Source organism: Nyctibius grandis, chromosome 14 (genome assembly GCF_013368605.1).
Source record: "Nyctibius grandis isolate bNycGra1 chromosome 14, bNycGra1.pri, whole genome shotgun sequence".
NCBI lineage: Eukaryota > Metazoa > Chordata > Aves > Nyctibiiformes > Nyctibiidae > Nyctibius > Nyctibius grandis.
Genome location: NC_090671.1, coordinates 7,013,008 through 7,026,377, shown reverse-complemented (window position 1 = coordinate 7,026,377; position 13,370 = coordinate 7,013,008). Strand labels below are relative to the sequence as shown.

The following is a 13,370-nucleotide window of genomic DNA, read 5'->3' as shown; positions in this document are numbered from 1 at the left end:
CAGTTGTATGATCTCTGAAGAGGAACCTGTGCCAAAGCTGGGAAGTCCTACATGCCAGGTTCATCTGTTGAGTCTAGTTTCAAAATGCTTTTTTCAAAGTTGTTTCATTTTTTCACCGCCCTTCATTACTGTGTCTCGCCTGCTAGGTTAAGCCCTTATGAGAGATTGGGACGTTTCGACTGCATCTTTGTTGCAAGTTCACATTGCTCGCTCAATTTGAGATTGGGTGTATACAGAGAAAACATTTTTTCCTGAGTGTGCGTGTTTGCGCATGTATACCTTGCTCTCTCTCTCTCTGTATATAAACGTATGTACTCCTTTTTATAAAAATAACCTTGAGGGCAGAGTGTGTTTACAAAACAACGTTTCTTTCTGGTTTCTGTTTCTAGTTTAAAGCATGTTTTTGAAAAAGTCCAGACGTTGTTCTTGTATCATCTTCTGACCAGGAAACTCTATCGTCTTGGACCACTGCCATCCCCAGCATTGCATAAGGCTTAATTCCTATAATTCTTCTAAACAAAAATCTGAGAAATAGGAAGTCCGTGTGTGAATGTCTGTGAGACTGCGAGGGAGCTGCAGTTTGCTGTGGGAGCAGCACTAACTCACGAAGCAGCGAGACTTTCATTGGCGTATTGCAAATGGATAGAGCTTGCTCCAAATATTTCACTTATACTTCATGCAAAGACATTGGCAGTGGTTATGAAGCAAGGTTACTAGTTTGCATAAAGGAGCCTTAACAGGAAGATTTTAAGTAACATCTGTAAATTTGAAATGCAAAGATTTCCAGTGCTAACTTAGCTCAGTTTTCAAGAAAACAGAACTGCACGAGTAAGGGCACATTTTTGTTTTCATTACTATGCTAACAGAAAAAAAACTAAATGTACCTACCTTGTCATCAATGCTTAAATGTAATGCAACACATATCAAGCTCCTCTAAAAATACAACAAGCTGTCTCAGGGATGCTGAGCTAAATATATAGTTGAGATCATCGTTTCTCTGTTCAACATCTACTGGAAGTACACAGCAAACCCTCGGTGTCACTGGTTGTTCTAATGTAAATGGTGTCTTGAAAGTATCATCCTTTTCCCTGTAGGATGTCATCTGCACATCTGTTTAAACCTCGCTTGGTCAATTTAGGACAAAGCATGCGTGGCACCTTATAAAAGGAATAGAGCCAGAAACAGCAGAAAAGGTTAAACTTGTTTCTGCCTTTCTGCCTTCCCTTCTCTGCTGTGCTCCCAGCTCAGCACAAGGGATGCTGAACGAGGGGGGCTAACGTGGTGTGACCTGTCGCCGTCTGTGTCACACACTTACCACGCGTAAAGAGTATAAAGGGATGTTAGTCTGAACTTCTGGAGTGTGCATTTTGTTTTAATGAAAATGATGTACAGAGTTCCTTGTGCTGAGGCTCAGATTTATTCATAGAACAGGTTTTCTCTCTTTCTGTTCAAAGTTAGTGGATATTACAATAATATTAAGTAGTGGCTCTCTCTTTAGAGTTTTTTTAAAATGCTTTAATGTACTGATCTGATGCTCTTTTCTACATATAACTTGTGTGGGCTTTTTTCTTGGCAAGATGTCTGTGAGCTTTTCTTACATCCCGAATATGTGTTGTGGGACAGGCAAAGAATCCCCAAAACTACTCTGGCGTGCTGGTTTCCTCATTCTGTGAGGAGCTATTGCTGTAACGGATGCCAGTGCACGGGCTTAGACACATTGTATCTCATCAAACTGATCTTAGTGCTGCAATGTAACATCATGAGGTTTGACAATAACAACATGTAATGTTTCAGGAGCCTGCGTGTACATTGTCTCTCTACTTAAGACAAATCAGAGGAAAGTTTGCAAAATCCTTTATGGTTTGAGACCATGAATATTCCAAGTTGGAATATGCATTTTTTTTGCATCCAGCCATGACTGCCCTGATTAGTGTGTAGTTCAGTTTTTACTGGACGGGTGATGTTCGCAGTCAGATCTTGTCCTTTTTGGATTTTAATTTTTACTGATGAAACACCAGCCTCAGCTGGGCCTGATCCTTGACAAAGCTTCCCAGTGCTCCCTGAACAAAAGTGACTAGTAAATTATTTCCAGTTCCTCTGGTCAGAGCTCTCTTCTCTGAGCTGGTGGTTTGTATTCAAATTAATTTTTAGTTTTTATTGGTATTATGGCAGTGTCTAAAGGCATAAACCTATATCTAGAGCTCGCTGTGCTGACACTAATATGGGTAGAGATACTCTCTCTGCAAAATGTTAGAGAATGCAGGGGTGTAAAAGAAAGCAATTTTCCATTTTAGAGACAAGAAGCTAAGAGAGAATGACATACTCTGCAGGCATAACAACTTTGTCTTATTCCCCCTTAGCACTTTATAATTACGTCAAAATAGACTATTTAGGTCATGTACTGATGACCTGTGAATGCCATGTCTATCACAGCCTTTTAAAATGTACAAGTGACAAAGTATTCCCAATGAAGTTTAATTAGCATAGCGACTGAAGATTCGTAAGCATCACCAAAATGCATTAGGGCTAATATTGTGGGAGGTCTAGCTATGGGCTAAGGGATTACACAGTTGAGATTGCCAGTGCATAGCTGGTCTGGCTATTTCAAATTATCAGAACCTAATTAAATAAAAACATACAAGCAGATAACGAACGGAGCTGCTGGCTAGAAAATCCTACAATATTAAATCTGAAGTTTCCTTTAGGGGCAATTAAAATACAGTTAATATATCTTAGGCTGTGTGCTAATCATCAGCATTATAAGTGAATCTCATATTGGCCCGGAGGAGGATTTTAAAATTGAGTTTTTGTTATGAACTTTCCAAAGTTCATGCAGGGTCTTCAAGCCCTGTGCAGCCTCCCCCAGTGTACCACCTCCAGTTGCAAATGAATTAGGCTGTTCTCGCCTGCATACCTGTTTTTTAATTGTTCTTAGAAGTCACCACCTGATTACAGAATATCGACAGGCCCTCGAGGAGCGACAGGGAGAAGTTTGGAGCAGCACAGCAGCAACGAAATGTTAGCAAGGACGACTCTGCTCGAGGCAGCCACTGAGCAGCACCCTCTCTTGCTCGCATAGTTTTATTTTCTGGGATGGGATCTGTCTTTTGGGGCGCATTTAGTGCCTGTCCCAGCCTTTGGGGCGGCAGCGAGGGGCAGGGGTGCTGTGCACGAAGCCCCAGGGGTGCTGAATGAGAAGGACCTGCTCGCCTCTCAAACCACCATGGTCAGCCTGTTCCATTTGGCTAACGTGGCTCTAGGGAGGAGTGCGTGAGCTGTGTAAATAGTGTGGTGGGGAGTGGGACTGGAAGGTGTATTTCTCTCTTGGATCAGCTGAGACCATCGCAGGTGGTAGCCGGGGGCCTGTCCTGGTGCTGGCCGGGCAGAGTGTCGTGCTAGGACTGGAGAGGGCTGCCTGGCTGTGAAACACCTGCAAGAGTGAGATATCGTAGTAGATGTAAATGTGTCAAATGCCTGTGAATATGATGAGTCTTTTGGTTGAGGTATTGCTCATTTCTCTGATATGGAAGCAGAGTTAGGTGATAAAACACCCTACATATTCCACCAGTTTGATTTTTTTTTTTTTTTCCCACCAGTTTAATTTGATTTTCCTCCATTTCATCTGCCCAGCCCTTGACAGCCTACCTGTGCTAGTACCGGAGTCCCAGTAATCCCAGCAATCAGGGTTCAAAACAGTTGCCACCCCACGAAGGCTGGAGGATTGCTGGCTCTTGGGCTTGCAGCCCTGGGCTCCTCGATGGGCGGGTTCTGCCCTCGCTGCCGACCTCCTGGCCCCAAACTCCTCTGGCTCCAGGAGCAGTGTTTTTGAGAATTACGGCTGCTTCTCCTTGTCCCGCAGCCATTGATATGGGCTGTAGTTTTGGTTCCTGGCCATGTGGTTTGGCTCTATTAGAACAGATGTTGTCCAGCTGCAGCCTGCTTTTCTAACAGATCTGCATCACTGGGCATCAACGGCCTGTCTTTGTCTTTATTTACTGCTCTTCTAAGTATAGCTGTTTTCAAATTTAATTGGGGATGATGATGTGGATAAAAGTGTTAAATACCCTGGGACCAAGATCTGGTCTCAGCAAGACCCCCTGGAAACGTACTGACTCAGTGGTTTCTATTTAAAATTAGATTTTGACACCTGTCGGCCAATTTTTTATTTAATGTGTGCTTCTCTGGTTTCTCAATCAAAATATCAGCCGCCTTCCAGAAGTCTGTTCCACGGACACTGTTACCCCTGTTAACCACATCTGTCATCTCAAAGATAGGAGGTTGTTTGGCAGACTCTGTTTTCCACAAAACCTTGTTGATTGCCATTACTTATTTCCTTTCTTAATCATGTCCTGTCTCCGCTATTCCATTATTTTGCTGGGATAGATGCCAGGATGACAGGCTTATAATTATCTGGGTCACCCCATTTATCCTTTCTAAATATCCTTTTCTGGAGCTTTCCCATTGTTCCACACTTTTTTGGAAAATGAACATGCAACAGTCCAGAAAGTCTTCAGCCTTTCTTAAACATCTTGAAGCAGGTATTTGGGTATGTTGACTTGAAAAATGAGAGGCCAGGGATCTAACATCCTCCTAAATAGAAACTGAAAAAGTGAAAAGTGTCTTGGTGTTATCTTGTGGCTGTGACTCGATGCTCTGCTGCTTTCCCAGAGCCCTCACGAGCTCGTGGTCATGATGTGCTTCGGGAGCAGCCCTGCACTTTCTGCAGAACTGGTGTTATTACAGACAGCTCTGTCACCGCTCTCCAGTAGTGCCATAGTTATGATGCCCTTTCTTCCTAACAACACTCTTTGGTCAATACAAAATTTAAAAAAAAAAAAAGGTAAAAAATCAGAAGTTAACGAAAACATTTGCTTTGTTGACCAAGTCTGTTGGTTTGTTTTTCAAAGCTCATGGGAGTAACAAATGAGCTCCAAATTTATGGATGTAGCATTAGCAAGTGAACCCATTTTGAAATGGGTTTGTGTCTTCTTGCACAGGTGGCTGTCCACACTTGGTTGTTCTCCATCTTCCTGGTTTGTGTGGCTAACAGGTTTTTGGACAAATGGCTTTGCTTTGCCCCTGAGTGTTTTTTTGACTTTTCCATGTTCTGTTTAATTTTGAATTCAAATCCTAGATTTGAGAAAAAAATTCTTACCTTCCGCACTGAATGACATTATCTTAGGTCTTCCAAATACAGTTGCCGATTCCCCTTCCCCCAAACATGATGGTTTAAAAATCTGCTAGAGTAATGGCCGTAAATTAGATACATTAGATGTAAGGGTGCAGGAATATTTTGAGTGTGTTGTGACAGCTGGAAATCGTGTCTTTCCTCTTTTAGGGTGGTTGGTGGCTTTGAGACTCTGACTGCTATGGAGAATGTGGAAAGTGACCCAAAAACAGACCGTCCCAAGGTACGTGTGAAGCACCAGGGGCTGTGCAGGAGGGAGCGAACTCATATGGCCTCGTGTGGCAGTGTGGTTCACCCCGCTGCTGCTTCTCTGAAAGCCGAACCTGGGGGAGATGGTGCAACTTAATCACCAGATTGAATTGCTCTTCTTCTCTTCTGCTGCCAGGAGGAAATACGAATTCAGACAACATCTGTTTTTGTTGATCCATATGGAGATGCAGATGCCCAGGTGAGGATAGTTGGTTGGTTTTTTTTGAAAAGGCCAAAGCTCTTCTTTGGAGAACTTTGTAACTTAATGCCTTTTCTTTGAACCTGGGCAGCTCCCTGGCCCGTATGGTTGCAAGCTAAGATTAAACAGCTGCCATTCTGCGTTGCCGTGTGTGCCAGGGTCATCACCACTCTTTCAGCAGAGAGGTCTTGTAACTGAGTCTGGCATGGCTCCCAGTCCATCACGCTGGCTTACTTTCCAAATGCCCACCGTAGCTATGGGCAGCTGCAGGTGAGAAGAGAGGAGTTTTGTTATAATGGCTGCAGACAGCCTGTTTATAGTGGCCCTTGAGGTCTGTCTCCTAAAGCCTGCCCTGTAATCATAGTGGTGCTGATTGCTGTTTTAGAGTGCTTTAAAGCTTCAAAGAACTGTAGGCATTTTCTCCTTACTCTGGACTAGCTCTTGCAACAGATTGCACTCTTTACTTCCCACAGGTTGCTGCAGAAAGAGAGAAGGCCCAGCTGGAAGAAGCAGCAGCTAAGATAAAAGCTGAGGTGGTTCCACCAAAGAAAGAGGTCCAGACTCCTAAAACTTACCGACAGGGGATTGGAAAATACATTAACATGGCTGCAGCGTGAGTTCCCTGCCCATCTGATCTTTGTTGAGTGTTTTAGTTGCCTTTCCTGCTGGACACTGACCCTGTCCAGTGCCATTGCTCAGATGTTTGGTTTGTGCCAGCAGGCTTTGCAAAGATACCTTCATGCAGTCCTGACAGTCAGGAGTTCCCTCTGCTTCTGTTCTTTTTCAAGATTGCAAGTTAACTGAGCTTTTCTTTTAGCACTTGAACATGACCAAGCTGGTCTTTAACAGTGTGTGCTGACTTCAGAACTGTAGATACATTTCCACAACTCAGAAGTCCTTGAGGAACTGTATTGTGTCACTTCCTACACCATCTTTTATTCTCTTCCTCTTCTGCAGCTATTTCTGAAGGCCGCAGTCCCACAGATGTTTCTCTTCTAGCAGCTTCTCCCCTGCGCAAAGTAGTTGCCTTCAGCCTGTATCAGTCTGCTGGTCTGGTTCCCTGTTCAGCCACACAAACACTTGTACCAGCACAACTGAAATGGCCAGAAAGGGGAGCAGGTTCCCAGGCTTGCCATGGGAGCAGAGGGTGTCTGGCAAGTAGCTCCAGGGTGCTTGGCTGGTTGTACAGGCTTGTCCTAAAGCATCCTCTCCCAGACACCCTTTGCACACCCACTGGGATTGGCAGCAGCGCTTGCTTTCCTGAGGGCAGTACAGAATCCCACCTGAGTGGCAGCTTTGCATGAGTTTTGGATAGATTAAAATAAATGCCTTCCACTTGATTTTTTGCAGACTTCTCTAAAAGTATTTGCAAAAATGCTGTTGTCTGTCTGCTGCATAAAGGCATGTATTTATGCATACACAGATCTGGACAGCTATTTAATCAGCTTGTATGTGCCTGCGTGACATACAGGCATTTGCATAACTGTGACAACCACAGTTAGCCCACGTAGGTCAGTTTGGTGTGTCAGTGAAGTGTTTCAGTTACAAAACACTGCTTGTCCCTTACAATAGTATGTTCAGCTTAAAATTGCTGCCATTCTGCACTGTGTTTACAGAGGAAACCCAGGCAGAGTTTGCAGCTCTGTGGAAACAGCCAAGTAGTATAGAAAGGACTTTTGATTCCTAGTCCTTCACTCCTTGCAGCCTGCCTTGAAACTGGGAGTTTGGGCCTTAGCAGCCCTTTGGCAGGTTCAGGGTTTTCCCTGTCAGCTACTGATATCTGACAGTAAAACCACAGTAAGTGAGCTGGCTGCGTAGTGCTTCCATGGGCTCGCAAACGCTGAGAATAGCAGCAGCGACTGCAACAGGCTGTGCTCAAGAAACAGGAAAGGATCGGATGAACTTGCCCAGCTGCTTTACACCTAATTCCCCATAAATCCTTTTGGTGCCACAAATGCAGGTGAGAAGGCGGGGAGAGAACTTGTGGCTCTCATTTTTGTCATGACTGTGCTAAAAAAGTACAGCTGTTAAATCTTCAGCTCCGACCTGGAGAACTTGTTGGGTTTTGAGCACGTTCCTGGAAGCGTTCAAAGCCTGACCCAAATCATCCCTGCAGACTGACACACTCTCCCTTATTTTGGGTACACCAAAGGCCCCCATCCCCACCCCACCGAGGTCCCCATGCTGGCACAGAGCTTGTACTCCTCTCGGATTGATAAGGGATTGGCTGGCTCCAGTGTAGCTGTTGCTGGGGGAGGAAAGGCGTCCAGCTGCCCTGGTCCCACCGAACAGTAAGTAGTCCCTGAGAGCTGTTTTCGTTTTGGCTTCAGGAAGCGCAGCGCAGAAGATGACGGGCCCTCAACCAGCACAGCTGCGAAGAAAGAGAAAAAGAGCACAGGCTTCGGGGACTTCAGCTCCTGGTAGCAGCGCGGGGAGCCTCGCACTGGAGCAGCGCAGCAAGAAAGAAAAGGCGGCCGCCCACGTGTCCCTGAAGAACCCAAAAGACAGTCTGTCCTGGGGAGGGAAGGCACCAGCCTGCCCTTCCACTGGGGAATAATACTATTGCTTTGTTAAGACTGGTTAATGTGGCTTTGTTTTCTAGAGAGCTGCGTTCCCCCCACTGCATCTTCCTCGAAGGCCTTTTTGTTGTTGTTTTCTAAGCGGGTCGCAGGCAGCCCAGCTCCGCTGGCGATTAGCTGGAGCCTTTCTCTGCTTAGCTGGCAGCAGACCAGGCAGAGCCCAGCCTTGCAGGACGCTACTTCAGCAAACAGCTACGGTGGTGAAAGAGCCCCTTTTACAGGTAATCGTTTCCAGATGAGCCAAGTCTGCCAAAGGAAGGAATGAATTAACGTGGTGGGGAAGCGCCCGTGCTGCTGTAGCGCTTTGCGGAGGGGAGGGGAGGGCTCCAGCCTGGCCCGCCCTTCCCTTCCAGCTGCCTCTTGATAGTTCTCAACAAGGACCAATTCTGTCTCTTGCTCTTTGCGGGCCTGCCTCCTGGCTGGGCTGACTGCTGCCAGTCTCTGCAGGGCCTCGCTCGCTCCAAAACGAGCTCTCTCTGTACCTGTTTAAGTCTCTGACAGCCTGGGAAGCAGCGAATCTATATGAAGAGCCTGGGGTAGCTGCACCGCTTGTTCCTCCCAGTGGCTGGCCTTCCCTGAGCCACTGGGCAGCCAGGATGCACCAGTTCAAACCTGCACTCGGTCCCAGAAACTACAGCCTGGACCAGCTGAGCAGGGATAGAAACAACTTTTTTTTTTTTCTTTTTTTTAACCATCCCTAAAACCTGCAGGGCAACACACACCGTAGTCTGCCCTAACATCAGGCTTCCCGTTATGAGGGAAATCCATATACTAGAGCTGACAGGTATCTCAGAGATCTCTGCTGCATACCAGCAAATTATTAGGAAGCTTAATAAAGGCCTTATGGGGTAAAGATATATCAGCCTGTGAAGTTTTAATCCAAAACTGTATGTGTGTTACCCTCACTTAGACGTAGCAGGCTAGATCCTGAACATTACTTTTCAGTTCACCTTAGGTGTTTTCACACGACAGAAATACCCTCCCTACCTCTCTGTGTGGCTGAGGAGACAGTTTTGTAATCAGCTTTGTAACAATACATTTATATTGGTGGTTTCATGTTTTAAGAGAAGACTCCATTTATATGAAATTGCTGTAAAAACTTTTGGTAAAATGTTTTGCATTAAATGCTTTTATTTTCTTTTGGGTGCTTGCCTTTGACTGTTCAGCTGTTATTTCCAAGATCATGGCATTGCAAACTTGATTGTCGCACAAGGAAATGATTCATTCCTACTTTTTAAGATGCTCATAAGGAACTCTGGGATCTTTGCGGATATGATTACATCTTTGTTAAATCATAGGAAGTTCAAACTAGTCTGAAAGAATAATAGGGAGTTTTTGTTTTGCAGCATTTTGCAGTGTATAAATTTGAAATAACACATTTGGTTCCTGGAACAGGGGATATGATGGTACTTTCCTCAAGCTGTGATTCTTGTGTCCTATTGAAACCTCTTGCTTCTCCTGGGCCGACCTTTTCCTGGTAAATTGTTGTTGATCCCTTCTACCTAACTTCTGCTTCAGCCTGTTTTTGTGTTGTCAGGTTCACAGTGTTGCTAGAGCTGGAACAGGCAGTTTAATGAAATCCGTCAGAGTAAAATGCTTTTTTGTACTAGATTAAAATTGAGATTATTATGAAAGAAAGGAGCTTTTGATTACAAGGAAGGCAACAGAGGTGTGGCAAGGACTCCTATTTCAGCAAGAGCCCCTGATACAGACTGATGTAAGGGACAGTTTCCTTTCGCAGCAGTAGGCTGCAGAGATAACTACCCGCTTTCCCTTTCTACTCCAGCTTTTTGGCAGCGCTCACTGCAGTCCGCGAAGGACCTCAGCTGTGCAGAGTGCGGATGGGACTGCTGCCCTTCCGAGCGCTGCCTTTGCACTGCCCGTTTCATTACAACTTCCCACCATAACATCGGACACAAAAGAAAGAGCCGTTTCCTGGCTTCGAGGAAGGGCTGAGCATAACCCTTTTCTTGTTCTAAATTCCCACCTCTCTGTTCCCTCCCACACCTGTATTTTTGCATATGTCATCAATTTTTTTTTAACTTCAGCTTTTCTTCTGATCGACGAAACCGCAGGGACAATGTGACACAAGCCCTTCTCTAAAAGATGAGTGAAAATGGTGAGCTGTACTGATGGGGGCACAAGGTGGGTGCCAGAGAGCAGGGCAGTGTGCTGTAGCCCTCATTTTCGCAAAACCTGGCTCTTTGCTGGGCGACTTGCAGAGGTTCCACTACCTGAGTCAGGAAAGGGGAGGAAGGAGGCTTGGCTGAAACGTTTTCTGCCCCTTTCATCACTTGGATCTCCAGCAAGGATGGTTTGTTAAAGAGAATACCCAGAGCAGCTCCTGCTGCAGCCGGAGGGAGAGGCAGGAATTGTGCAGCCTTACTACAGAAACTCACTCCTGGGAACTGCTGTGCTATTTGTAAGCACATTTTTACATTCTTTGACACTTTTCCAGTAAATGTGCTTAGAGAGAAAAAGCAGGATTGTAACCAGAGGCTGAAGCAGCTTTTTGTCTGGCCTTGACTAGAATAACACCAGCGCTCTCTTTGTATTGCTCCATACCCGAGTCATTTTGCTGCAAGGCAGAGGCACTGGGTGACCAGTAAATTCATCGCTGCCTGAGATCTGGCACTGTAGCAGCGAACACCACGAGCACCAAACACCCTTGAGAAGGCGGTGGCATGCGGTGGGGCTGGCAGCCGTGACCGCTCGTTTCCATACAGCTGCACAAAGACAGGGCTCGCAGGAGACTCAGCTCTTCACCTCTGCTTTTCTGGTGTGAATTGGGCCTGGCTGCTCAAGGGCCATAGTATTGTCTGTGTGGGAAACAGCACTGGCTGAATAGTTTTCAAGCTAAATAGCTGCAACTCTGGTTCCATATTTACCAAGAGAAAAAGCCCAAAATATTGTTGCTCAGTTTAATTTTGCCTGTTCCCCACCCGTTTGAATTGCTGCAGCCCACTCTCTTAGACGCAGGAGCTTGTACAAGCAATTGCTCTGCTTCAGCATCACGTGGTAGATCGTGGTGGTACCATCTCATGTGGGGCCATGAATTGTGAGTAGTCAAACTGCGTTTCAATGTCTCCAAGAAAATCCTGCTTCTCCCTCCAGTTCCTTTCAAGACAGGGACCAGGCACTGACTGTTCCCCAGAGCCCAAGCCACCCTTACGGGCTTGATGGGGTGGAGCAGAGAAGCGTGTGCAGAATTCAGTCCAGCACAGCTTGGCTCACTTCCCATCTGTGCTAAATTTACTCCAATTTACTTTTTACTGTGAATTAAAAACCACACAAAACATACCTCTATCAGGTACTGCTTCAGGATTTGTCCATCATATCCTCTTGAGCCTGAACGGTGGGCGCAGGGAAGATGTTTGGGCCCTGGACCAGCCGCTGTTGGGATGCAGTTGGTACCAGAAGCAGAGCAGGGGCAGAGACGAATGGACAGAGACAACCTCGAGGAGCCTGTGATGGTCAGTAGGATGGGGACAGGGGGAGGAAGGGCTGCTGGGTGTGCTGGGACTCCTCACTGGAGCCTGGTGTGTGGGTTGCCGCTACCAGACCTTTACGGTGGCTGCCATACCCTTGGGGCAGAGGAGTTAAAGCAGAGGAGGTGAGAAGTACCCAGAGCTGCTTTCCGGGCCCTCCCCACCTCACAGGTTTGGGCACCCTGTAGGGCACATCATGGAGGTGGCACATCTGCCCTGAGGCAGCTGCCCACACCAGTGCCTCCACCTTGCACAGGTGTCCTTGGGAACCTTTCAGAGGGGGACCAAATACCTGAAGAGACCCATTTTCCTTTCCAGGTCCTTCCTAGCCAATTCCTGGCAGGTTTTGGCAGAGGTTTCTCAACGCTTAGTGCTTCTGTGTGCCCCTGCCATGGGGCTGTGCCTGTCCCCGTGGGCCATGGGGTGGCATGTGTCTGTGTGTTGGGTCCAATACAGACCTGCCGACCCCAGCCTCTGCTGGGGCTGCTGAGCTCCATTTCTGCGTTTTCCAACCTGACTTGGCCCCAGAGATGCTCAGGGTGAGAAGCCAGGATGGGCACCCACTTCCCTGCCCAAGTGAGGGGGCATTTACCTCCGTTTGGTCCCCTGGGCTTTGGCCTGATGTCCATGGTGTGAGCTTTAATGCAGCTTCTGTTCAGGAGTGGTGGTCAGTCACCCCTCTGCTGGCTGCAAAGCTGCCGGCAGAAAACAAAAATCCACTTCTGGGGTTGTGGTGGGGATCCTGCAGGTGATGGGCGTCCCCTGGGGCAAGCTGCTTGCCGGTGGTGCCGGGGCAGCTCCATCCCTGCTGCACCAAAGGCCCTCTTGTTGAAACCAGCTGACCGTGCTAAGGCTTTGTGTCCCTCACCTGGCAGGAAAAACAATTAATAGCAGAAATCATAGCAGCAAAAGCTGCTGTTTATCTGCCCGATTCCCTTTGGAAGAGCCTGTGGTCCCGCAGGAGCCCTGCAGCAGCAGTGCTGTGGCCGAGCGGTGCCGCTGCCCGGGAGCTCTGCTCTGAGCTGGTGCAGTTTGTGCCGCTGGCGCTGAGGCTTTAAGGACAGCAAGGTCAAGGCTGTCTTTAGAGATACAGAAACAGTTTAGTGCAGCTGCAGGTTTTATGGTTGCACGTGGATGGGCTTGCAGGGAAGTACAGGGGTTTGGTTCAAAAGCAGCGGCGTGTTGGTTTAATGCTACCCACGCTGGTATGGGGAGGGCTGGTCTCTGTGAGGGATGCCCGTGCCACGGCCGGGGGCTCAGCAAAAGCAGTGGAGGGCTCAAGTGCTAAATGCAGCTGAACCCTTCGAAGGCAGAGGGAGGCCGAGCTTGCTGGTGCCGGAGGGTCGGTGCTGCTGGCTCCACGCTGTTGCACCCACAGCCAGGAGCAGCATTGGTGGGTGCAGAGGGCTCCCGCAGCCCCTGCCGGGCACAGGTGACCCCAGCATGGGCCGCATCGGTCCCCTCAGCCGGTGGCAGAGCCGCAGGCACGGCCATGGCCACCCTGCAGCTGGTGGGAGCAGCTGGCAGATGAACCTAGAGCTCAGGCACTGGGTTGTAAGTATGAAATATTTCTGGGATCCCCCCGCCAGCGGAGTTGGGAAGGAATGGGATGCCAGGAACCTTGCGCCAGGAAGCAGCTTTTATAAGCAAGGGAGGGGATTTGTCAA

General features: G+C 47.5%; 1 protein-coding gene across 1 annotated transcript in view; it reads left to right on the top strand.

Annotated features, from left to right (window-relative positions):
- The window catches only part of PPIL2 (peptidylprolyl isomerase like 2), a 73,064-nt gene extending 63,706 nt beyond the window's left edge, over nucleotides 1–9,358 (top strand). Inside the window, exons 17-20 of the mRNA XM_068412530.1 lie at nucleotides 5,339–5,411; nucleotides 5,574–5,636; nucleotides 6,110–6,249; nucleotides 7,967–9,358. Of these exons, the coding sequence (XP_068268631.1) occupies nucleotides 5,339–5,411; nucleotides 5,574–5,636; nucleotides 6,110–6,249; nucleotides 7,967–8,060 (370 nt within the window). The 3' untranslated portion in view covers nucleotides 8,061–9,358. The remainder of the gene's footprint in view (nucleotides 1–5,338; nucleotides 5,412–5,573; nucleotides 5,637–6,109; nucleotides 6,250–7,966) is intronic.
- Nucleotides 9,359–13,370: the final 4,012 nt, after the last annotated feature.